Source organism: Trichosurus vulpecula, chromosome 8 (genome assembly GCF_011100635.1).
Source record: "Trichosurus vulpecula isolate mTriVul1 chromosome 8, mTriVul1.pri, whole genome shotgun sequence".
Lineage (NCBI taxonomy): Eukaryota > Metazoa > Chordata > Mammalia > Diprotodontia > Phalangeridae > Trichosurus > Trichosurus vulpecula.
This window is the reverse complement of record NC_050580.1, coordinates 9,362,401-9,387,399: the sequence shown is the minus strand read 5'-3', so window position 1 is coordinate 9,387,399 and position 24,999 is coordinate 9,362,401. Positions and strand designations below refer to the sequence as shown.

Below are 24,999 nucleotides of genomic sequence, written 5' to 3'. Positions count from 1 at the left end.
GATTGGGATGGCAGCCCATGATGTCCAATCTCCATGCCTAATGTAGGTGAGTTGGCAATCGCAAATTCCCATTGTAGACATGCCCCAAACTGATTGCTCTAGTAAAGGTTTAATTGGAGACCCAACTCTTCCAAGTTAGCCCTAAATCTCCTGGCTGAATTATTTCTTTTCCTGAAAACTGATAACAATAGGGCAAAAGAGAGAAAATATGTCTTTTCCCAATGTGTCAGGGAAAGACTTTTGATCTGGCAGCCTTGATGTCTGGGATTATGAAAACAAATGTCATTTTGGAGAGAAACAGGTTCATCCTACCTGCATTTTCTCAGCTTTCCAATATGGTTCATCCCAGAAAATGAATTTCAAATTGGTCACCATCTGTCAGCATCCTTTGTAGAAGGGCAACCCAATCATGGAGAAATGTGTCCCTACCCTGTCCCCAATGGAGAGAATTCAAGTGGAACTTTGAGTCACTCAGCTAATGAATTATTGTGGCCCTTTGATGAAGGAAAGGAGTTAGAACAAGCAACTCAAGGCCCATTTTTTCTTGGCAGTTCCTTTAGCATTAAACACACGAATTTAAGCAGTATTCTGTAAAATTATGGTCCTTTTGTGGTTTTAATACTATCAGATTCAACATTTTTATATGCCCCCTCTTCCAGCCTTCTACCACTGTAATATCAGAGGGACAGAATTTTAAAACTAGATGGGACCTTGGAGATCCTCAAGTACAGCCTCTTCATTTTACAGAGGAATAAAATAAAACATAGTCCAGAAAAAAGGAAGTCACTTGTTCATTGTCAAATGTCTAGTCAATGGCAGAGACAGAAAGAGGAGTAGTTCCCTTAAGTTCTAATCCCACATTCTTCTACTTTTCTACTTAGTTCTCCAGAAAAGACGTGGTTAATTTGCTTTTTAAAAAAAATATTGCCTTGGAATTATTAACAACTTTAGCAAAGCTGCAGGTTACAAAATAAAACCACATAGATCATCGGCATTACATATTACCAACATAGTCCAGCAGCAAGAGATAGAAAGACAAATTCCATTTTAAATAACTGTAGGTAATATAAAATACTTGGGAATCTGTTTGCCAAGACAAATATAGAAATTATATGAACACAACTATAAAACACTTTTCACACAAATAAATCAGATCTAAACAATTGGAAAAAATATTAATTGCTCATGGGTAGGTCAAGCCAATATAATAACAATGACAATTCTACCTAAATTTATTTATTCCATGCTATACCAATAAAACTATCAAAAATAATTTATAGAACTAGAAAAAATAATAACAAAATTCATCTTGAAGAAAAATAGTTGAAGGATATCAAGGGAATGAATAAAAAATGCAAAAGAAGGTGGTCTAGTGTACCAGATCTCAATCTGTATTATAAAGCAGCAATTATCAAAACAATCTGGTGCTGGCTGAGGAATACAGTGGAGGATCAGTGGAATAAATTAGGTACAAATTATATTATTGTAAATGATGTAGTAATCTAGCATATGATAAACCCAAAGATCCAAGCTTTTGGAATAAAGACTCATTATTTGACAAGAATGGCTGGAAAATTGGAAAATGGTATGGCAGAAACTAGGTATAGACCAACACCTCACACTGCACTCCAGAATAAGGCCAAAATGCTTACATACCATACCATAAGAAAATTAAGAGACCATGGATTTAGGGACAGGGGAAGAATTAGGGACCAATGAAAATATAGAGAGCATTACAAACTGTAAAATAAAAAATTTGATTATATAAAATTAAAAAGACTTTGCACAAACAAAACCAATGCAACCAAAATTATAAGGAAAGCAGAAAACTGGGGGTGAGGGTAGAGGTGGAATTTACAACAAATATCTCTGACAAAAGTATCATTTCTCAAATATATAGAGAACTGAGTTAAATTTATAAAAATACAAGTCATTCCCCAATTGACAAATAGTCAAAAGATGTGAACAAGAAGTTTTCAGACAAAAAAAAATCAAAGCTATATTTAGTCATATAAAAAAATTATCTAAATCACTATTGATTAGGGAAATGCAAATTAAAACAACTCTGAGGTACCACCTCACACCTATGAAATTGACTAATACAGAAAAAAGAAAAATGTTGGATGTTGAAGGAGATGTAGGAAAACTGGGACACTAATGCACTGTTGGTGAAGTTGTGAACTGATCCAACCATTCTGGGGAGCAATTTGGAACTATGCCCAAAGAGCTATAAAACTACATGTGCCCTTTGGTCCAGCAATACCATTGTTAGGTCTATATCCCTAAGACATCCTCCACAAAAAGGGAAAGGATCTATTTGTGCAAAAATATTGATAGCTGCTCTTTTTATGGTGGCTAAGAATTGGAAATTGAAGGGATGCCCTTCAATTGGGGAATGGCTAAACAAGCCATGGTATATGATTGTAATGGAATATTATTGTGCTATAAGAAATGACAAGCAGGATAATTTCAGAAAAACTTGGAAAGACTCACATGAACTGATGCATAGTCAAGTGGATAGAATCAGGAGAATGCTGTACACAGTAACAGCAATATTGTTTCATGAAGAACTGGGAATAACTTAGCTATTCTCAGCAATACAATGATCCAAGACAATCTCAAAGGACAAATGATTAAACATAGTACCCACCTCCAGAGAAAGAAAGAAGTAATATTGTTTGAATACAGACTGAAGCATACTATTTTTCACCTCCTATCATTTTTTTATTTCAGTCTTCTTGTACAAAATAACTAATACGGAAATGTCATACACAATTGCACATGTACATCCTATATCTGATTGCTTAAAATCTTGGGGTGGGGTGGGGGAGGAAAAGGATGGAGGGAGGAATAGAATTTGGAACTAAAAATTTTAAATAAAAATGTTTTTAAAAATTGCCTCTTCCGGGGGGGCAGAGCCAAGATGGTGGCTGGAAAGCAGGGACTTGTGTGAGCTCCCTGCCAGGTCCCTCCAGAAACCTATAAAAAATGGCTCTGAACAAATTCTAGAACTGCAGAACCCACAAAATAGCAGAGGGAAGCAGGAATCCAACCCAGGACAGCCTGGATGGTCACTGGATGAGGTCTATCACGCATGGAGCGGTGGGGAGCGGAGCCCAGCACAGGCAGCAGCAGGACCAACCAGACCAGGAGTCAGGTGGAACAAGCCCTAGCGCCCTGAATCAGTGAGCTGTGGCAGTTACCGGACTTCTCAACCCACAAACACCAAAGACAACAGAGAAGGTTAGTGGGAAAGGCTGCTGGGAACAGAGTGAAAAGAGTTTGCAGTTCAGGCCACCGCCCTGGGGCAGTGGGGGGAGGTGCAGCTACAGAACTACAGCTGCAGTTGCTTCCAGCCCCAGGCCCACCTGGTGGGAGGAATTAAGTGGTGGATCAGAGCAGGAGTGCAGAGCCTCCTTAAGATTTTTGTCAGGTCCGGGTTGGCGGCTCTTGAGGAAGGATGAGTGCTGGTGTGGCAGAGCTGGCTGTATAGAAATAGCTCTGAAAACAACAGCACATCCCCTTAAACTTGGAACAAAGGACTCTTTACTCTATAAGCAGTCATACCCTGCTGAAAAACTCAAGAGTCAAGTAAGTTGGCTGGGAATATGGCCAGGCAGCAAAAACACACTCAGACTCAGTCTCAGACTTTGGAATCTTTCTTTGGTTACAAAGAAGACCAAAACACACAGCAAGAAATCAACAAGGTCAAAGAGCCTACATCAAAAGCCTCCAAGAAAAACATGAACTGGTCTCAGGCCCTGGAAGAGCTCAAAAAGGATTTGGAAAAGCAAGTTAGAGAAGTAGAGGGAAAATTGGGAAGAGAAATGAGAAGGATGTGAGAAATCCATGGAAAACAAGTCAATGACTTGCTAAAGGAGACCCAAAAAAATACTGAAAAAAATATTGAAGAAAACAACACCTTAAAAAATAGACTAACTCAAATGGCAAAAGAGCTCCAAAAAGCCAATGAGGAGAAGAATGCCTTGAAAGGCAAAATTAGCCAAATGGAAAAGGAGGTCCAAAAGACCAATGAAGAAAATACTACCTTAAAAATTATATTGGAGAAAATGGAAGCTAGTGACTTTATGAGAAATCAAGATATTATCAAACAGAACCAAAGGAATGAAAAAGTGGAAGACAATGTGAAATATCCCATTGGAAAAACCATTGACCTGGAAAATAGATCCAGGAGATAGAATTTAAAAATTATTGGACTACCTGAAAGCCATGATCAAAAAAGAGCCTAGATATCATCTTTCAAGAAATTATCAAGGAGAACTGCCCTGATATTCTAGAGCCAGAGGGTAAAATAGAAATTGAAAGAATCCACAGATCACCTCCTCAAAAAGATCCCAAAAAGAAAACTCCTAGGAATATTGTTGCCAAATTCCAGAGCTCCCAGGTGAAGGAGAAAATACTACAAGCAGCCAGAAAGAAACAATTTGAGTATTGTGGAAAAACAATCAGGATAACACAGGATCTAGCAGCTTCCACATTAAGGGACCAAAGGGCTTGTAATATGATATTCCGGAGGTCAATGGAGCTAGGATTAAAACCAAGAATCACCTACCCAGCAAAACTGAGTATCATGCTCCAAGGCAAAATATGGATTTTCAACAAAATAGAGGACTTTCAAGCTTTCTCAGTGAAAAGACCAGAGCTAAATAAAAAATTTTACTTTCAAACACAAGAATCAAGAGAAGCATGAAAAAGTAAACAAGAAAGAGAAATCATACGGGACTTACTAAAGTTTAACTGTTTTGTTTACATTCCTATATGGAAAGATGATGTGTATGATTCATGAGACCTCAGTATCATAGTAGCTGAAAGGAATATGCATATGTATATATGTGTATGTATATATATACACATATGTGTGTGTCAATGTATATATATAAATATATACACACACACACACACACACACACACACACAGAGGGCACAGGGTGAGTTGAATATGAAGGGATGATATCTAAAACAATAAAATCAAATCAAGGGATAAGGGACAATAGAGGAATATACTGAGAGAGGGAGAAAGGGAGAGATAGAATGGGGTAAATCATCTCACGTAAAAGTGGCAAGAAAAAGTGGTTCTGTAGGAGGGGGAGAGGGAATGAGTGAATCTTGCTCTCATCAGATTTGACCTGAGGAGGGAATACCATACACACTCAATTGGGTCTTATCCCACAGGAAAGAAGGAGGAAGAAGATAAAAAAGGGGGGACGATAGAAGGGAGGGCAGACGGGGGGAGGAGGTAATCAAAAACACTTTCGAAAAGGGACAGGGTCAAGGGAGAAAATTCAATAAAGGGGGATAGGTTAGGAAGGAGCAAAACATAGTTAATCTTTCACAACATGAGTATTGTGGAAGGGCTTTACGTAATGATATGCATGTGACCTATGTTGAATTGCTTGCCTTCTTAGGGAGGGTGGGTGGGGAGGGAAGAGGGGAGAGAATTTGGAACTCAAAGTTTTAAAAACAGACATTCAAAAACAAAAAAAAAAAGTTTTTGCATGCAACTAGGAAATAAGATACACAGGCAATGGGGAGTAGAAATTTATCTTGCCCTACAATAGAAGAAGGGAAAGGGGAATGGGAGAGGAAGTCGGGTGACAGAAGGGAGGGCTGACTGGGGAATGGGGCAACTAGAATATACACCATCTTGGAGTGGACGGGAGGGTAGAAATGGGCAGAAAATTTGTAATTCAAACTCTTGTGTAAATCAATGCTGAAAACCAAATATGTTAAATAAATAAATTGCATTTAAAAAAAAATTTTAAAAAATTGCCCCTTCCACTTATTTTCTGTTCTCTTCAGAGGTCAACCTTCATGGAGACATCCAGATAGTCCTGGTATTTTTATAAATAGTTTGGGGGAATCACTCAGGTCTTGTCTCTTTTCTTTTCACTTGATCTTTGTTTTGGTCATACAGCTGATCACTGCATAATGTCCAGGAAGAACAAGGAAAAAAAGACACTAAATTGAAGACTTTAAATTAAAACGTAAGGGATGACTATGCACTATCGAAGAATTAATAACAGGATTCAGACAAGTTTTATTCTAGCTCTAAATCTTATGACATCGGTAAGAAGCATGCCTGGGAAGGTCTAGTCTGTAGGTCTCTGCTTCCTCATCCTGGATTGGACTAAATAATTTCAACTTCAAAAATAGCATGATTCTAAAACCTTTAACATACAAATTTCCCCGGTGACTTAAGAGAGGATTTGAGTAATAAATAATTTATCATGCATTGTTTAATTTGTTTTTATTCAATGATCCTAAGTTACTCTATGCCACAGAAGCCCTATTTCAGACATGGAGCTCTATGTCAAGTAATAACAAGGGGAAGTTCAAGGATATACATGAAGGGGGAAAATGCATTGGTTAGGCAATAAAAGGAAAGGATAAAGCTCCAAGGTGTGTATGCAGCTGCCTCTCCTCTCTCCCCTCAGTAGTGATTCAGATAGATAATAAAGGGAGACCGTCAAACTCATCTAGTCCTGATGGTCCGAACAGGTGAAATGATGGTCTGGATGTAGATGGGGAAGAACTCCAGTAATTCAGGGATTCTTAATCCAACACACTCTGGAACTGAAGGGATGGAGCTTCCAGAAAGATGGCCATGAGGGAGATTGGGAATAAACTCTGACATTATTCATCATCCCAAAAGAACTTCACAGAAGTTATTAGATAAACTAAAGAAAAGAAAACAACCAAAAGAGAGAAAAGGAATCTTTGTCAAGATAGCTGAGTGAAAAGTGGAATCTAAGCTCAACTTCTTTCCACCAGCTCAGAGTACCAGTGTGTCAAATAGAGTAAAGCAATGATAACAAACAGAAAAGAGGGAGTAAGTGTTCGCAGTCATCAGAGTAAGAGCATCCAAAATAAACTAGTAGAGAGAGTGATAAAAATGAGAAAAGTATGCCATGTCATTTATACTCTGATGGACTGAAGGAAAATAACTAAAACATCCCCCATGAAAGCGAATGCATGACAGCAAATTCTGATAAATGATCATGAATAGTTGTAATAAGTTAGTTCAGAAGAACAGAAATAAGTTTAAAATAAATGAAAGATGGGAATTAGAAAATAAAATAAAGTTCACAAATAAAAAGACAAACAAGGAAGTAGACAGTTTAAAAATTAAAAGGAAAGGCTACAGAAAAAAATAGATGTTTTGAGAAAAAGAACAGCAGATTTGTTGAAAAAAAATACTGAGATAGAAAAACTGAACAGAATGGAATCAGATCATTGGAAAAACACATGAGTTCAACATGAGACAAGGTGACTAACCTTGGAGGTATACTTTATAGGTATCATATAAAGATCACAGATGTTCTAGAGAAAACATGATGATTTTTTAAAATAACCTGAATACCGTATGTCAGGAAAAAAATTGTAGGAAATTACCCAGAAGTTCTAGAAACATAGGATAAAGTATGCAATGATTCAATCCATAGCATGCTAAGAAAGAGAAATTTCAAATTTAACTCAACAAGAAGCATGATGATTAGGTTTCCAAACTCCATAGTTCAAGAACAAATATTCTGGATAGTCAGGAGAAATTGTGCACTTACTGAGGAAAATTAGTCCAACTCCATCATGAGTAAAGGTTCACAACTGTGCAGTCTAAATGCTTCACTGCTGTCCTTGAAATCTCAAAATAACAAGATAAAGGTCTATGGCATATTGGATAGATACAGAAAATGTATGGGAATACATGGACAAGAATCTCCCAGAATTTAAAGGCATAGAGAGATTGCAACCTGTACCAGTAGAGGGAGTACACACATTGACGACCTCATGGATATATATACTAGGGGCATATATAAACATAGGCAGCTAGGTGGCACAGTGGATAGACTATTAGGCCTGGAATCAGAAAGACTCTTTTTCCTAAGTTCAAAGCAAGCCACAGACACTTAGTAGATGTATGTCTCTGGGCAAGTCACTTAACCCTGTTTGCCTCAGGCTCCCCATCTGTAAAATGAATCAGAGGAGGAAACAATGAACTATTCCACTATCTTTGGCAAGAAAAGCCCAAATGGGGTCACAAAGAGTTGGACAGGACTGAAATGATAGAATAACAACCACAACAACATATATAAACATGCAGATAGCCTTTTCAAGAACACAGAAATTGTAGAGATTGAGGTAGACCTCTACTTATTCCGGAGACTCAGTAGCAGCACATAGTCATCTGTTGACACTTTTCTGAACTCCATGAAGAGTTCCTCCTTTTCATGTCAAGTCAGGCCACATAACAACCACAACAACAACACCACAAGTTGTTGCTGTCATTGTTACATAACTTTTATCAAGGCAAGGACTGCCTTGTTTTGTCTTTGTCGCCCTAGTGCTTAGCACTGTGCTTTGGGCAACTCAGTTTGTTGAATCGTATAATTAGAACTATTAGTAGTTGTACAGTAATTGCCATATGGATTATTTACTGTGTGATCTATTTTATAGGACCCAGAAAATGAGCAGGTTAATGATGGATTAAAATACAATTTTTAGTTAATTTATCAAATTCGAAGCTCAATTATATATCCTAGAGATGACCAGTAGGTTGGGACAATCCATCCTTAGTTTTCCCCATTCCCTACCTATTGTTGTTGTTCAGTCATTTCAGTTGAGTCCAACTCTTCATGACCCCATTTGGAGTTTTCTTGGCAAAGATAGTGGAGTGATTTGACATTTCCTTCTCCAGCTCATTTTATAGATGAGAAAATTGAGACATGTAGGGTTAAGTGATTTGCCCAAGGTCACACAGCTAGTAAGTATCTGAGGTCAGATTTGAACTTGGGTCTTTCTGATTCCAGGCCTGGTGCTCCATCCACTGTGCCACCTAGCTGCCCTCTCTTCCTATTATTTGGACCATTTTCTCCAGGGTTCAGTGCCCTGGGGATGGTTGAAAACACTTCATCCCTAGAAATAACTCATCTAAAAAATAAATAATGAAAGAAACTTTCTGAACTGAAATCCAAGCTTCTTTTTTGCCATCTTAACTAAAAAAGAGAGAGAACACATAACTTCTAGCCAAGATTGTTGCCTGAATGGAAGATAGACTGCTCAACTCCCACATATCTACTCAAGCAAAAAATGAAATGGACATCAGACTAAATAATGGTCCAAAAAATCTAATGAGAAACTAGAATAAGTGAATTTTTCTAACCCATAACTAAACAAAAAGTCAGTCAGAGGCCCATGGGTAATACAAAAAGTAGCTGCCAGCAAAGTCAGCGCCAACACAGCCAAAAATTCGGCCTCCCAACATAACTGGAGAAGACAAGAGGCATGTGCAGCCTGTAGAATTCTGTGGCCCAGAGACAACAAAAACAGGACCTTCTTCTTCCCAAAAAACCCTAGCAAGTTTAGAAAATCCCAAAGTAGGGATTTTGGAAGCCCTGAAAAGTAGGAAGAGCTCAGGTCCAGGGACATTGAGGTCTCTAACACTCCTATCCAGAGATTTCACAGAGAGCACTGAAGAACTGATACTCTAAACTTTAAAGATGGACTAATCCCAAGAAATGGAGGCCTGGTCAGGAACCCAGGTGGCCTAAGTTGAAACCTATGAGGTTTCTCACTATCTCACCCAAAAGTACAACAGCTGTAGATCTTTGGCCCTGACATAAAAATCAATTCAGGAACTAAAGCCAAGGACATGAGTAAATCAAAGACAACACTGGCCATTTTAAAAAGTTAATTATAAAGATTTCCCCCCCCCAAAAAAAAGGATAACTGTTACAACCACAAGTAGTGACTCAAAAAAACCCATATTTTCCTTAAGGAAAACAAATATTTAGAAGAAATGTAGGAAGAGGAAAAAAAATGAAATAAAAACTCCCTAGGAAAGAAATGGAAAGAGAAGAAATAATTTAGAAGAGAAAGTGGTAATCCTTACTCAAGTAACAAACTCCCTAAAAACTAGAACAAACAAAAATCAAGTTCTACATAACAGCAAGAAATATTAAAACAAAATGAAAAGATTGAAGTTTTAAAAAAATATGTAGATTATCTCATGCCAAATGCAACTAACCTGGAAAATAGGCTGAAAGATAGTTTAAGAATCATTGGTTTCCCTGGAAGCCCCGATTTGAAAAAAAAAAGCTTAGATATTATATTTCAATAAATCATAAATGAAAACTGCACAGATTGATTAGAATTGGAGAGCAAAGTAAGGATGAACACCAATCACTTCCTGAAAGAACCCCAAAAAGAAATGTCCCAGGAATGTTATAGCCAAAACCCAAAGCCTCCACATTCAAGAATACTGAAAGTACCCAGAAAGAAGCACTTGCAGTACAAAGGGATCACAGTCAGGATCATGAAAGACTTTGCAATTTCTATTATTCATGAGATAAAATCATGGAATACAATATTCCAAAATGCAAAAGTAAGATGCTTACAACCAAGAATAACTTACCCTGAAAAGCTGAGGCTAATCCTACAGGGTAAAAAAAAAATGGATGTTTAATGGAATATCAGACTTTCATACAGTTCTGATGAAAAGACCTAATCCTAACCCTAGATGCGATGAGTAAGAACTCTGAAAGACAAACACAAGAGACCAAAGAAACCTAGAAAGGTAAACTCCTGTCACCAATTAGAAGGAGCTGTATAATGATTCAATGTTAATGCTCTAATATGAGAAAAAGGAAAAATTGTAATCAGAATCATAATGTCTTCCAAAGTTATTGAGAGAATTAAAAAAAAGAAAAATAGAAGATTTGAGAGTAAATTGGTTTTGTACTGAGAGCTTTAAGAAAGGAAAGTTAATGGAGGTTTACCTAAAAGAATAAGCTAGTGTAGAAAGGAAGAAGGGAGTGGAACTTGCCATTTTTGTCACTAAGGCATGTGAGAAGTGTATAAAGGAAGACATGAGGAGAGATAAGAGCTTTACTCTTATCTTAAATGGAGAAAGGAATATTGAACACATGCAAATAGGCCCATATTTTAACATCAAACTCAATAAAGAAGTAAGAAGGGATGAAGGAGGATGTTAAAAGTGAGGATAATGCAGGTAGGGGCAGAATAGGCCCAAGTAAAACATATATCCTGATACTGAAGGAGGAATTAAGAGGGAAAAAAGGGAAAGTGAAGAACTAAAATCTAGAGGAATACTCATAAACTGGGAAGTGGCAAATAAATTGTGTAGTTGTGGCCTATAAATGTGATGCAACATTATTATACTATAAAATATGATAGAAAAGACAATTTCAGAAAATCCTGGGTAGCTTAAACTGATGCAGAGTGAAGTAAGTAGAACCATGAGAACAATGTACATAAGGACAATAAAATTATAAAGAAAAACAACTTTGAAAGGTTTAAGAGCTCAAAGTAATAAGTATGTCTCCAGGGGACCAATGAATGATAAAGCATGTTACTCATCTCCTGGAAGAGAAGTGATGCATGCAAGGAACAGAAAAATAAATACATTTTGAGTCATAATCAATGTAGGGATTTGTTTTGCATGACTGTGCTCATTTGTTACAAGAGTATGGTTTTGCCCTTTCACGTAATTGTAGGAGAAAGAAGTTTGCAATGATGATGTCAAATGAAAAGATGTTCATTAAAACTTTTTTAATTCGTAGAAGAGAACAGAGGGAAGTTCAGAAGGAAGCACAGACAAGTGACAGTTTTGAAAGTGATGTGAACAATTTTTAATATACTTTTTAAAAATTAAATTATATGCAATGGAGATGAATGGTTTCACAAAGATCTTCTTTTGTGTTCTGTTGTACATCTAAAAATATTCTTTTTGGTTGGGTTTAAGTTCAGAATAAAATCATATAAATTTTGCCTTAAAATAAAAGCCATAGAGAAGGTAGATGTTACACATGAACAAAATCATTTTGTGTGTTTAGTTTAATCATGATGGCAAGAGTTACCAAGGCAGAGTCAGACAAACACGTGACAAAGTGGAAGGGTGAGGGGTGGGGGGTGGAGTCTGAGCTTTGAAATTCTCTTGCTAAGGATGAATCAACGGGCCTCTTGTGGATAGGAGTGTCTAGGGCAGAACATTCTCCTTCACCCCTAAAGGGTCATGGCCACCTATTAAACCATCACACTTTCACCAACATCATTTAAAAGTCTGGTTATGATCTGTTCTTTTGAACCTATCTTGGAGATTATGAGAAGATGGGGAAGATGTCCTCAGGGCCTAATCTCCAGAAGAGCTGCTGGCTGTGGCAGTCCTGCTGGTTGGCTCACAATCCTGTGGCATCTAATTCCAAACTCATTAGCATTTTTCAAGAAGGTTTCCACTGCATGACTCCTTGACTAGGCTTGAATCTACCTGGCCCAGATTTGGCAATATTTAGTGCTGACCATTCAGCTCATTGATATTCATTTTCCCTTAAATCAAGCCCCAACTAAGAATTGATTCTTTGCCCTGACCAAACTCTGAAGACTGGGCAGACAGACCAATTAATCAAATGTGGGTATTTTTTGGTCTGCCCTGGCATCATAGACCATTAGGATGACTATCCAGCCGCAGGTGATTTTTGTGGTTTTCATACCCGTGAATGTTGCTTCCAGAAGGAGAGGAAGCTGGAAGCCAATTCTCCACTGGCTAGGTTCCAGAGAAAGAGGCAGAAATAGAGTAATTTTTTGAATGGGAAATCAACATGGTATAGTTTAGAGAGCTCCAAATTCTGTTCTAATCTTGCCTCCACATGGGATTTGGAGTCAAAAGAGCTGGATTCAAATCCTTTCTCTATCATTTATTAGTTGCGTGACCTCTGAAAAGTCATTTAATTTCTCTGGTCTCCATCTCTGCAACAAAGTTAAAATGATCCTTAATACTCAGTCAATGGTCTTCATTTTCTCATGTTCTTTGAATCAATTACATGACATGTTACCTAAAACAATTCTTCATCTCATGCCATGAAGGATTCTTGTCCATGCCTTTCATAAAATCAGTCCTCCACAGAGGCTGTCTCCAGTGTGCTGGAAGCCCTCCTTTGTTTGTCTTCCTGGTAATAACAGCAACATTAACCAAAAAAGCTGACATTTCTATGATGCTTTAAGGTTTACAAAGCTCTTGACAGATATCTTATATGTCCTCACAACAACCTCTGAAATGGGCGCTATTATTATCCTGATTTTTCAGTTGAGAAAGCTGAGGCTCAGATAAGTTCAATGACTTACCCAGGGTCACATAGTTCCTAAGAGCCAGTGGCAGGTCTTGAACCCAGGTCTTCTTAGTTCTAATCTCAGTCCTCTATTGACGACACCACATTCTATATTTGAACAAGTGCCATTCAAATTCTCATCTGCCCAGCTGTTACTCCTCAGTCTTTTGGAGTGACCAGCTCACTTCCTTTTCCAATTGGCTGGGTCCTTATAATTGTCTTCCATGTAATTTCTTGCCCTCTTCCTCTCTCCATGGTCTTTTGGCCAAGGAATCCTTTGATTCCTCGGAAATCATTCTGTTCCCTGGTTCACAGCTCTTCTCCCTCTGTTTCAACAATCTGGCTAGCAGCTTCTGTGGGGGTGTAAGATCCACCCACAGCCAGCACCCGGAAAGCTGCCAACAGCACAGGTTCTTTTGATCTGCTTAACCAAGGAAAGCAAGGTGAAGGGGTTGGCAAGCTTACTTTAATTCAGCACACAAATATCATTCCCTTAGTTCAGGGGAAAAAGCCAGCATCCTGAACTTCAGAATAAAATACAAACAAATTACAAACATCAACAGACAGACCCAATACAGATTCATAGTTACTGACATCTAGGTTCAGCCCGGGAGCTCAGAACAAGGGCTGGCCCAGAGTTACTCACCACCACTGCTGTAAGTAAGAGAGCTCCAAGGAAGAGGAGGCCAACCCCTGGTTTTTATATCTTTTTCAGCATCAGGGGTGAGTCACACATGCGACTCACCCACGTAACATAAAATCATCACAAAGAGGTGACTTAAACCCATGTGGTCTAAGAGCCTCTGCTGTCCCAGACATGTAAACTAGGCCCTCCCTGGAGTTAGCCCCACCTTGGGCCCCACCTTAGTTGCCAATCCACACCCACTAAGGTTTTACACCTAATAGGGGTTTGAGCCAGGGGCTTAGCACCTAGTAAGGCTCAATGAAATACACTGAATTACTCAAAGGGAATAAAAGCCAAACTCTTCAAAGGCACTTGTTGAACTAAGCACTAAGGAGCCCATTTTGCTTACCAACACACCCTCCCAAAGGAAAGATGGCGGCTAAAAACATGTGTCCTGGTGGCATTGAACATCTTGAAATTATTGAAGGGGCTGTGCCCCATGAAACAGACACGAACAGCCAACAAGTCTCAGTCTTGTCACATCCAAGAAGGAGAATTGAAAATGAGGATTTGGGTGGCGGTGGGGTAAGTCCTACTTTCCTACATTTGTATGTCCTTTTTGTGTTTATTTTTGCTGAAGTCTCTGGACTGAAAAATTCTATTAACTTAATAGCATTATTTGAGTAAATACATGACAATTTGGCCTCCACACAACCATTGATCTCATTAAGGAAATAAAACTCAATTTTCAAACAATTTATGTAAACATATTTAATATAAATCATGGTCTTAAACAGTCTCGCCTCCTGTTGCTAGAACCTCATCCCTCTGAATTGCGGTTGCCTAAAAAAGGAGATTTATGTACACAGGGATGGTGTGTCTATTTAAATTGCATCTACCAGAACCTGACAGGCCTCTGTATTGGTCCCATTCCTCAAGCTGAGTCGAACCCCACTCCATGGTAAAAGAAACTGTAGAGTTGGGAATTCTCAGAGCTGGCACTGGAGCTGGAGAGCAATCCATTCCACTGCCAGGCAGCTCTACTTCTTCAGGTTTTCCTGACCTTAAGCCTAAATTAACTCTTTGCAATTTCCACCCCTTCCACTGACCTCTGAACTCTGAGGCCATTCAGACCCAATATAAGCTCTCTTAGGCCTTTCCACTGCCACATCAGCACAAACTGGTCTTCCCACATGCTCTGCAGCTCAACCCTTGTCTTTTTGTCTTCTCCCCTCAGAAGAATGTAAGCTTCTTGGGAGTAAGGAGTCTCTTGCTTTTCTGTCTGTATCCCAGCACTGAGCATAGCTCTTTATAGACAGGAAGCATTTAGTAATTCTTTTTCATTCAATCATTCATTCATTCACTCACTCATTCACTCATTGCATGTCCTTCAAACAGAATCATAAGATAATAGACTTCAAGTGGTAGGGTGCTCCAGAAACTGCAAAGTCCAACCACTACCTGAAAAAGAATTTTGGCTATAATCTCCCTTCCCAAGTTAGTGGTCATTCAGTTTCCATTTGAAGATCCCAGTGAAAGAGAACACACTGCTTCCCTAGGCAGCCCCATCCATTCTGGAACAAGGTTAATTTGGCATTAGGGAATTTTTTCCTTACATTAAACCTAAATCTGCATTTCCTATTCCACTGTTCTTGGTTCTACCCTCTGAAGTCATGCAGAACAAGGCCCAATATTCCTCCACAAGACAACCTTTGAAATAACTTCCCACCTCTCCCCCCCCACACACACACACCATTCTCTTCTCTAGGCTTATCATCTTTAGTTCCTTCAACTCACGTGCACACACACACACACCACCATCTCTGGTGCTATCATCATCCTGGTGGTCTGGTGGTTCTCCAGTCACTTGGCACCGTTCCTCAGCTGGGGCACCCAGAGCCAAACATATTACTTGTCAAGCATAACTGAGATCATGTGGAATCAAGGCCAGTAAAGCCAACTACTTGCAACTAAATTTGTTATCTTACCTGTGTATGTGAGTCGTGCGTTTCTTTCCCATGCTGAGTGCTCTTTGGGGGATGAGAACAGGCGGCTGTGGATCTGTTAAAAAAAACATGTCCATCAATCTGATATTTGTTTAGTAGATGTACCATCTTTGGTCATGCATGCTAGAGATGTTGGGAGAAGGCTGTGTTCTTTCAAGGAGGTGCTGCTTATGGAGCTTCATGGACTTCCATTTTTGTCTCTTATTACAACCCATAAATTAAAATAGAATGTCATGAACTGCTGGAGGCAACACTGGATAAAGTCCCCTAATCCATTGACTTCTGTTAGGGAGAAAAAAATAACATTTTGTCATTTTCTACTTCCAATGCCTGCCCACAGTATTCTGCCCTCAAATGAACACATACTAGGGTGTTTTTTTTTAAAGATCCATGATCAATGGATGAATTAAAAATAGCCTTACTGTTCAGTGTGTTGTGTTGGTTTTTCTAAAAGGCACCACAAAGGTTGACAACTCTGTGACTTTGACCCCCACCCCACTTTGCTGTTTCCATTGCTTTTCTGCTTGGAAAAAAATAATTCAGCAAAAGAATAATTCTACATGATGCTTGGAAATCAATCAGCCAAACATTTATTAAATGCCTACTATGTGCCAGAAACTATACTGAGCTCCAGAGGTACACACAGGCAAATATACCATCCCTGCCTTCAGTGAGTTCATATTCTAATGGGAGGGCCAATGTGTAAATAATTAGGTACACACACACATGCATATACCGAGGAGAAGGAAAATCATCCGAGAGAAGACACTAGACGGAACCAGGAAGGCATGGAGAAAAGCAAACTCTGCCCCAGCCTTTGCCAAGGGGCTAACACTCTTACCAAGGGAGGGAGAGGGAACAAGCATAGGTAGTGGCACATGCAAAACAGATCCTGGGTACCTAATGAATGATTGTTGAAGTGAACAGAAAAGATTTCCATTTGAATACAAGTCTCTGTATACAGTGGTTTCCCCACTTCATTTGCAATTTAAAATGAAGCTGTAAAGCATCTGTGATGTCCCTGCTTTCTTCTGCCTACACATCATGGGGACGTAAACAGGACAATACAGCTGCCTCTCTCACCCTTCCGCTGCACCGTCACCCTCAGCCACCCAGACTTCAATCACAGCGCTGTCCTAGACACGTTCAGTATCACTGGTAGGCACTAAAGGTCACAGCGGAGGGCTGACATTTACATAGAGCTTTAAGGTTTGCAAAGCACTTTATATTTATGATCTCTTTTTATCTACACAACAACCCTGTGAGGTTTCCAGATCAAGAAACCGAGGCAGAGAGAAACCGAGTGACTTGCCCAGAATCACAAAGCTAGTTAAGTGTCTGAAGTAGGATTTGAACTCAGATCTACCTGATTCCAGGTCCAAAACTCCATCATCTGGAGTCTTCTGGAGTAAGGAGACACATGGATATGAATGCTCTCTCTGACCCTTTCTAGCTGGTTCTGTAACTTCCCTGAGCTTCAGCTACCTTCCCCCTAAAATAGTGCTAATGTGGTATCCTGTAGGACTGTTGCAAAGATCCAGTGAGATTGTACCTGGAAGTTCACTCTACAAATGGCACACCAGAGACTCTGAGCTGGAAGGGGCCTCGAGGACCATTGACTCCACTCCCTCATTTTATAACTGAAGTAGTGGGTCTGGAGAGAAGAAGCACCTTACTGCCTGAGGTCTCACAGTATCAGATTCAAGCCAGGTCCTTTTATCCACAGTCCAGGACCCCATAGTACCACACCTTAGCGAATGTCAGTTAATGCTGCCACAATTCTTTGGTAAGATATACACTTCGACAATACTCCAACAACTTCAGCAGAGTTTCTTCCAAGGAAACTGCAGGAATGAATGTGCTTTTTTTCATCACAGAAACAAAATTAAAATGTAGCACATTGGGCCTGAGGTTGGAATTAGCATCTCATTTTTAAATGGAGCTTGGCAGAAGACAGAGTGTTACCATCACAGAAATAACAAACCAAAATACGCCTTAAAGATGTTCCAGGCAAGGAATTTCTTTTGCATGAGAAATTCTAAGTTTTCTATTTTGTGGACTGTTGTCTTAGATAGTGGCTATTTTTTAAAAAAATTTACTCTGTATATATCTGTATGCACACGTTTGTGTGTGTGCTAATATATATATATATATATATAAACATGTGTATATATATATAAAAATGTATATTCAATGTGTGTATATATACACATATACATACACATACATACATACATACATACATACATACATACATAGTCAAGTCTTGTGAGCTAATTCAGGGACATCTACTTGTTAGATTTTCACACGTACCCTAGACTCCTCCATCTGGAGCCCCTTCCCCACAGCAATCAATGTAGAAAAGGCAATGAGTCCAGATCCTCACAGTCTGCCCCTTACTGGGAGGGCACAAGTGAATCCCAGTGCATGACCTCAAAGCAAGGACCACATTCTTGGTCTTTTGTAATCATTATTGCTCAGCCTTGATACAATCTTCCTCAGACTTATGGCTGACGGTGAGGCCCTCAGATACCACCAAAGGCCATTTACTTGTCAAGGCTATAGTCCAGAGCACAGCTGTCCAACCTTAAGTTTTTATTGAAACAATAGACAATATATTTTGATCTGCCATTTTAGTGAGAGCTCTGCGGTAGCTCAGCTTCGTTTACTAAAGCATTTATGTGCATTTCTATGCTTGTAGGCAGCCACATGAAATGCACTACAGGCACATGCATTTCGAATAACGCTGGTCCAGAGAATCTCCTAAGTCGAGATCATTCAGGGGCCATGTGTAGGGTCTAGTTAGTCCCATAATGGTCCCTGGGGCTGTCCAATTCCTATTGTTTGCTATCAGCTTCTAGGAATGAATCTATGGAGGAAGGTCAATCAAGAAACTTGAATTGAGTATTTATTGATTCATGGGGGGTTTGTAGGAGGGAGGGGAAGGGGAAGAAGAAGAATCATAGGATCATAGGTTTGGCTCTAGAAGAGACTTCAGAGATCACCTGGTCCAGCCTCCTTATTCTCAAGAAGAAGAAACTAAGGTCCTGAGAGAGTCATGTTCAAGGTCACAGCAAGCTAATGGCAGACAGGGTTCTCTCTACTGGATCACTTCATGTGGACTATGTGGGTTGAGGTCCCAGCTTAGTCACCCAATGAGTGACCATAGTTGGTCAGACACCATATCTTACTTCAATTTGGAATCCCCACCAGAACCTAGCACAGTGCTTTGTACACAGTAGGTGTTCAATAAATGTTTGCTGAATTGAAAGCAAGCTGTTTCTAAGACTTTAATGGGTCTTAAAGCATCTTGAGTTAGGGGGAAAAGTGCTGGAATTGGAGTGGGTACCTGAGCTCAGGTCCTGACTCTGCTAGCATAACCTTGGGCATGTTGTTTCATGTCCCTGGGTCTCCTTGTTTTAATCTGTGCAACGATGCATAGAAGAGATGACTTTGGAAGGCCCTTCCAGTTCTAGACCTGTGATATAAGATCTTCTGGTTCTAGGTTCCTTAGAAAATTGACAGGTCATCAGCCTGTCAGGACTCCAGGTCTTTCCAGAGTTTTCAATAAAAGAGGAAATTATCAGGCATGTGCCCAAGACTTGGGGAAGGCAGATCACAAAGAGTTCCGGGGAGCCATAGAATCCCATGTATTTGTGTGTTCAGAATTTCAATCTTGAGCATCTCCCATCTGTTTCAGGCTGATTTCCTGGTAGCATTTAAGCCCATAGAATGCTATCTATTAATCCAAGAAAGATGGGAGATGCCCAAGAATGAAATGTTGGAAATACAAAAAGAAATAATTCCAAAGAAGAAGAAAAATGGGAGATGAATGTGGCCACACAGGGAACTCACCAGACAAGTTAGACTTTTAAAATAAATGTATAGAAGATACAATCAAGGTCTGGTAGCAGAGAATGAGTACAAGAGTTTGAAATGGTCCTTCAAAAGTAGTGGCATGAGAGTAAAAGCTTAGAATGAGTTGCGGATGATAAGGCAAGCTAAGGACAACAGGAAGGATTTCTTTCGTGTATATGAGGAGGAAAGGGAAGCTCAGATAAGGACTGGGAGCTTTTCTTAGGCTGGAAAGAACCATGCTTACTGATAACAAAGAGAAGACAGAGATGCTCAACTTGTCTTTTGTTTCTATTTCCTCTACCAAGGAGTGCCTTGCTCTGGAAATGTCAAAAAAAAAAACTGGTGCCAAAGATAAGTAAGACTCAATTAATGATTAATCAATAAACATTTTTAAGTACCTATTGCCAGGCCCTGTGCTATGTGCTGAGGATACTTGTTTTTGTTGTTCAGTCATTTTTTAGTTGCGTCCAACTCCATTTGGGGTTTTCTTAGCAAAGATACTGTGATTGTAGTGGCTTGCCATGGCCTTCTCCAGCTTGGAGGCAAACAGGATTAAGCGATTTGCCCAGGGCCACACAGCTAGTATATCTGAGGCTGGATTTGAATTCAGCACAGTAAGTCTTCCTAACTCCAGGCCCAGCACTCTATCTGCTGGGCTACTTAGCTGTCTATAAAGATTTTGTTCATGTTGTGTGGTTCTTTTCATTTGTGTCCAACGCTTCATGACCCCTTTTGGAATTTTCTTTGCAAAAATAGTGGATTGGGTAGACATTTTCTTCTCTAGATCATTCTATGGATGAGGAAACTGAGGCAAGTAGGATTAAATGACTTACCCAGGACCGGACTCTCCCAGGGCTCTATCCACTGCAGCACTTAGCTGCTCCACTGAGGATAGAAAAAAGAGGCAAAAGACAACACCTGCCCTCAAGGAGCTTATACTCTGATGAGGGAGACAACATGCAAACAAACATAAACAAACAAGCTGTATACAGGACAGATAAGAAACAATTAAAGGCACTACAAAAGCCCTTAGAAGATGGTCCAGTTAGCTAGATTCTGAGCTTGGCTGGCCTCAGAGAAATAGTCTCTCATAGTCCAATGTCAATGTGGCTGGAGGTTTCCCATGGAGTACTCCCATGGATTTATACTTGACCTTTTGCTCCTTACCATGTTATTGGTGACTTAGATAAAGCCAGAGATGGTCCTTATCAAATTTTCAGGTGACCCTGGAAGGAACAGCCAATGCACTAAATTATAGTTAGGAGCCAAAAAGACCTTAATGGGCTAAAAGCAGGAGTGTCAAACTTGAGAGGGGGAGGGGGGCACCAGATTGAAATGTAATAGGGAAATGTTTCATAAAATAAATAAAAAATATAACACAACACTATAGTATTAATTTGTGGCTTTTTAAGTCAAGGCAGCCAGATCAATCTATTTTTATTTGAGTTGACACCACTGGGCTAAAGCTTTAGGCTGAAACTGAAAGCCAATGGGGTTAAATGTAAAGTCTTATACTTGGATCCAAAAAACAACTTCACAAGTTCAAGATGGGAGACACGAGAGGGAAAGTGTCACAGTTATATGGATCTTGTTCTGGAAAAATCTCTAAGGGCTTTTGTGGCCTCCAAGTTCAGTGAGCCAGCAGCATGGCATAAGAGACAACAAAGTGAAGGCCATCTTGGGTTGTATTATCAGGAGCACAACTTCCAGGAAGAGGGAGTGAGTGGTGGCCCACTCTTATCTGCCCTTATCAAACCTCATTTGGAGTATTGGACCCAATTCCAGGCGCCACGGTTGAAGAAGGACATTGCTAAGATGGACAGTGTCCAGAGGGAGGTGACTAGAATGAGGAAGGGCCTTGAATCCATGTCATAGGACAATTGGTTGAAGGAAGTGGACAGTTTTAGCCTGAAGAAGAAGAGGCTTATGTGAACCATGATAGTTTCTTCAAGCATTCAAAGACCTGTCACATGGAAGAGGGAGTAGGCTTTTTTGGTATGGCTCCAAGAGCAGAATTAGGAGCAGGAGGTAGAATTTTCAAAGACGCATCTTTAGGCTTGATATCAGGAAAAACTCTCTATTTGTTTCTTTCCTTTCTTCCATATAACAGCTTTTTAAATATGTGGACAGCTATCATTTCCCCTAAGTCTTCACTTCTCCATGTTCCTTCAAGCATTTCTCATATAACTAGGAGCTGTCCAAAATATAATGGGTGACCTTGGGAAACAGTGGAGTCCTCCCTCCCTCCCCGGAAGTCTTCAAGCAAAGACTAGATAACCTTTTCTTGTGTATGTTATACAGGACATTCCTTTCACATGTGGGTTAGACTACAGAGCCCCTGAAGTTCCTTCCAACTCTCAGATACAGTGGTGCTGGAAGAAAATACATAGTTTTCAAGCTAGCATTTGAAAGTCTGGTTCCTGTCTACCTTCTCAGAATTATTTCATATTCTCATTTATTCACTGCATATTCCAATTAAACTGGCCCATTAGTCATTCCTTAACCATGGTATTCCATCTCCCACCTCCATCCATACCTTTAGATATGTACAGAAAGCTCTTCTTTCTCTCCTCTCTCTCATAGAATTCTTGGCTTCCTTCAAAGCATAGCTCAAGAATCATCTCCTACATCAGGTCTCTCCTTCTTGAGGTTCTTTTGCGTATCTTTGATTTATCTTTGTTTGTGTTATTGCCCCCTATAGAACATAAGCTCCTTGAGGGCAGAAGACAGTGCTTTTTCGCATTACATATAGGTGGCACGTGATCATTTTTGGTTGTTGTTGTATTGAATCAAATTGATATTGGGATGTGAATGGTGAGTGAAAGGAAGATCAGGGATGAGTAATATTTCAACCACTGGGAGGAGGGTAGTTCCTTTGGAAGAATTAGCAAAGGCAAAAACAAGGGTAGTTTTGAGGGAAAGACCTAGAAGGCTTGGTCTGCCTCATGACTTGGGAGTCCATCCTGTTGGAGGTATGCAGCAGCAGGCAACTGAAGAGGCTCACCCTTCCTAAGCTCGCTCTGTATTCTCCAGGGCTTGCTCTCTTCTAGCTGCCGACATTTACTCCAGATCAGATCAGGGCTTCAAGCGGACCATTGAACAAGAAAGTGTGTGCCTCCCGTTTGCCAAATGTTCCCACGTTATCAAGTTTGCTCCTCAGAGCAGCCCTGGGATGCAGCCTCCAGCATGCTCTAATCCACAAGATAATGAACTGGTAGCAATGCTGAGCTTCTTTGGAAATGGTTTTGTTTTTCATTTTCCAGACATGAGCTTCAAAACAATCAAGAAAAACCGAGGTATTTGTGCCTGTTTCTCCTTCTTGGGTCAGGATTTATTGTGTTCAAGGCATTCCTCTTATCTCTAGAGTGAGCTCTGTAAACTGCCAGGAGAATATAAAGCAGGCATTAGACTGTACAACTCTCCAGGGAGGATTGGACTGGGAGAACTGTTTGCTTAGTTCCAGAAGAAATATCTCTTTATTATTATCAATTTTATCAATAAGCAATTATTAAGCTCCCAAATGTGTGCTAAGTGCTTTGAAAAATCATCTAATTTTGTCCTCTCAGAAACCTTGGAATTATTATCCCCATTTTACAGTTGAGGAAACTGAGGCAAAGACAGTTAAGGGACTTGCCCAGGGTCACAGAACTAATAAGTTTCTGAGGCTGGATTTGAACTCATGAAGATGAGTCTTCCTGACTCCAGGCTGAGTGCTCTATGAACTGCGGCGGCGCCACCTAACTGCCCCTAACCTGTCAATGCTTTCAGGCAAACTGCACTGTTGGAGGGCATTTCTTCTTGGACATTTCCCTACACAGATAAAGTCATAGGTGCCAGGAATTGTGGAAGGCCCTAGGGATACCGATGCCACAGGAGGTCCTTCCTAGACATACCAGCTTGTTAAGATCATGTTTCATCTCTATGAAACATGTCTGGGGGTATCTTGTCTATTCCTGGATATTTACAGTTGTCTCCCCCATTAGAGGGTCCCCTTGAGGGCAGGGACTGCTTTTGCCTGTCTTTGGCACTTAGCTTAGCGCCTGGCACACAACAAAGATTAATCAATGCTTGTTGATTGACGGAAATACTGGAATTAAATAGTCCCTGCTCTGAAGAAGTTTACTTTCTACTGAGGGAGACCAACAGCCTTTTGTCTCTTTCAGGAATAAACCCCAAACATCTTAGTGTTTCAAATTCCAAACTTGATCTCTGGGTTTATAGCCCTTCCTCCGCAACAGAAGGCTGGCGATTTTATAAAGGACCCCGTAAACAGTGGGACACGATCCACCCATGTTGGATATCGTAGCCATTATCTCGGCCCTTTGGGGGGCCAGCAGACACGTTGCCATGGTAAATCTTGATGAAATGATTGATCCAGCCTGGTATTTTATGTGTGTAGTCAATCGTGGGGGCTCTCCTGCAAGAATAACTAAGGTGGGTTGTGTGCAGGGCTCAACCATGCACCTCCTGGCTAACACAAACTAGCACCTTGAATGACTCAAAGCTCAAATTTCTGTCTGTAGTGATTCTCCCTTCATGCTTCATCTTTTCATGTTTACATCTGCTTTAACTTTTTCCAATCTAAAATAAATCAGCATGAAAAGCATTAGATTTTTTCATTTGGATTCTCAATTGCCTTTTGTTATGGAGATAATATCCCTTATCTGATTGGGACTGGTGAAATTGTTCCCTTGTTCAGCCCGGAATCAAGATGCTGCCTGCAGCTCGGCCTTCTTCACATTTTTCCTTGTTTGGGACTTTTCTGCTTGCCTTTTAAGGCCAGCCTCTGATGAGGCAAAGATGGGAAAATGAGAAAAGAGACATTGAATGGGAGCACAGGATTTCAGTCGCTCCATTCCTGCAAGAAATTTGGAGGGTCCTTAAAGGATGGCTAGGAAAAGAAAGAACCTGAAATTATATGACTAGATGAGAGAGAGAGAGAGAGAGAGAGAGAGAGAGAGAGAGAGAGAGAGAGAGGAGGGAGAAGGAGAGGCAAAGAGACAGAGAAGCAGAGAGAAAGACAGAGAGAGGGGGACAGAGAGACAGAGACAGAGAGAGACAGAGAGGCAGAGAGAGACAGAAGAGGAGGGAGGGAGGGAGAGGCAAAGAGACAAAGAGACAGAGAGGCAGAGACAGAGAGACAATCAAATGAATAGATGAATACTTTATTTCCCAGTCTGTCTGCCTGTGCTTATATTAGAAAAAGAAATTTGTGTTACCCCTTCTCTGGAGCCTTTAAACCCAGCAGTATCTACAGATTGTACATTACTAAGAAATAATCCCCCCAGATATTGACCTGTAAGCTACTCAGTCAGAGTCCATTTCAAAATAATTTCAAACAGTGAGCTTCTTTGCTTGGAAAAGAGGCGGA

The 24,999-nt window shown here is 40.0% G+C and overlaps 1 protein-coding gene across 1 annotated transcript in view; it reads right to left on the bottom strand.

Annotated features, from left to right (window-relative positions):
* The window catches only part of C8H10orf90 (chromosome 8 C10orf90 homolog), a 274,229-nt gene that overhangs the window by 223,113 nt on the left and 26,117 nt on the right, over positions 1–24,999 (bottom strand). Inside the window, exon 2 of the mRNA XM_036735056.1 lies at positions 15,753–15,825. Coding sequence (XP_036590951.1) covers positions 15,753–15,825 — 73 coding nt within the window. The remainder of the gene's footprint in view (positions 1–15,752; positions 15,826–24,999) is intronic.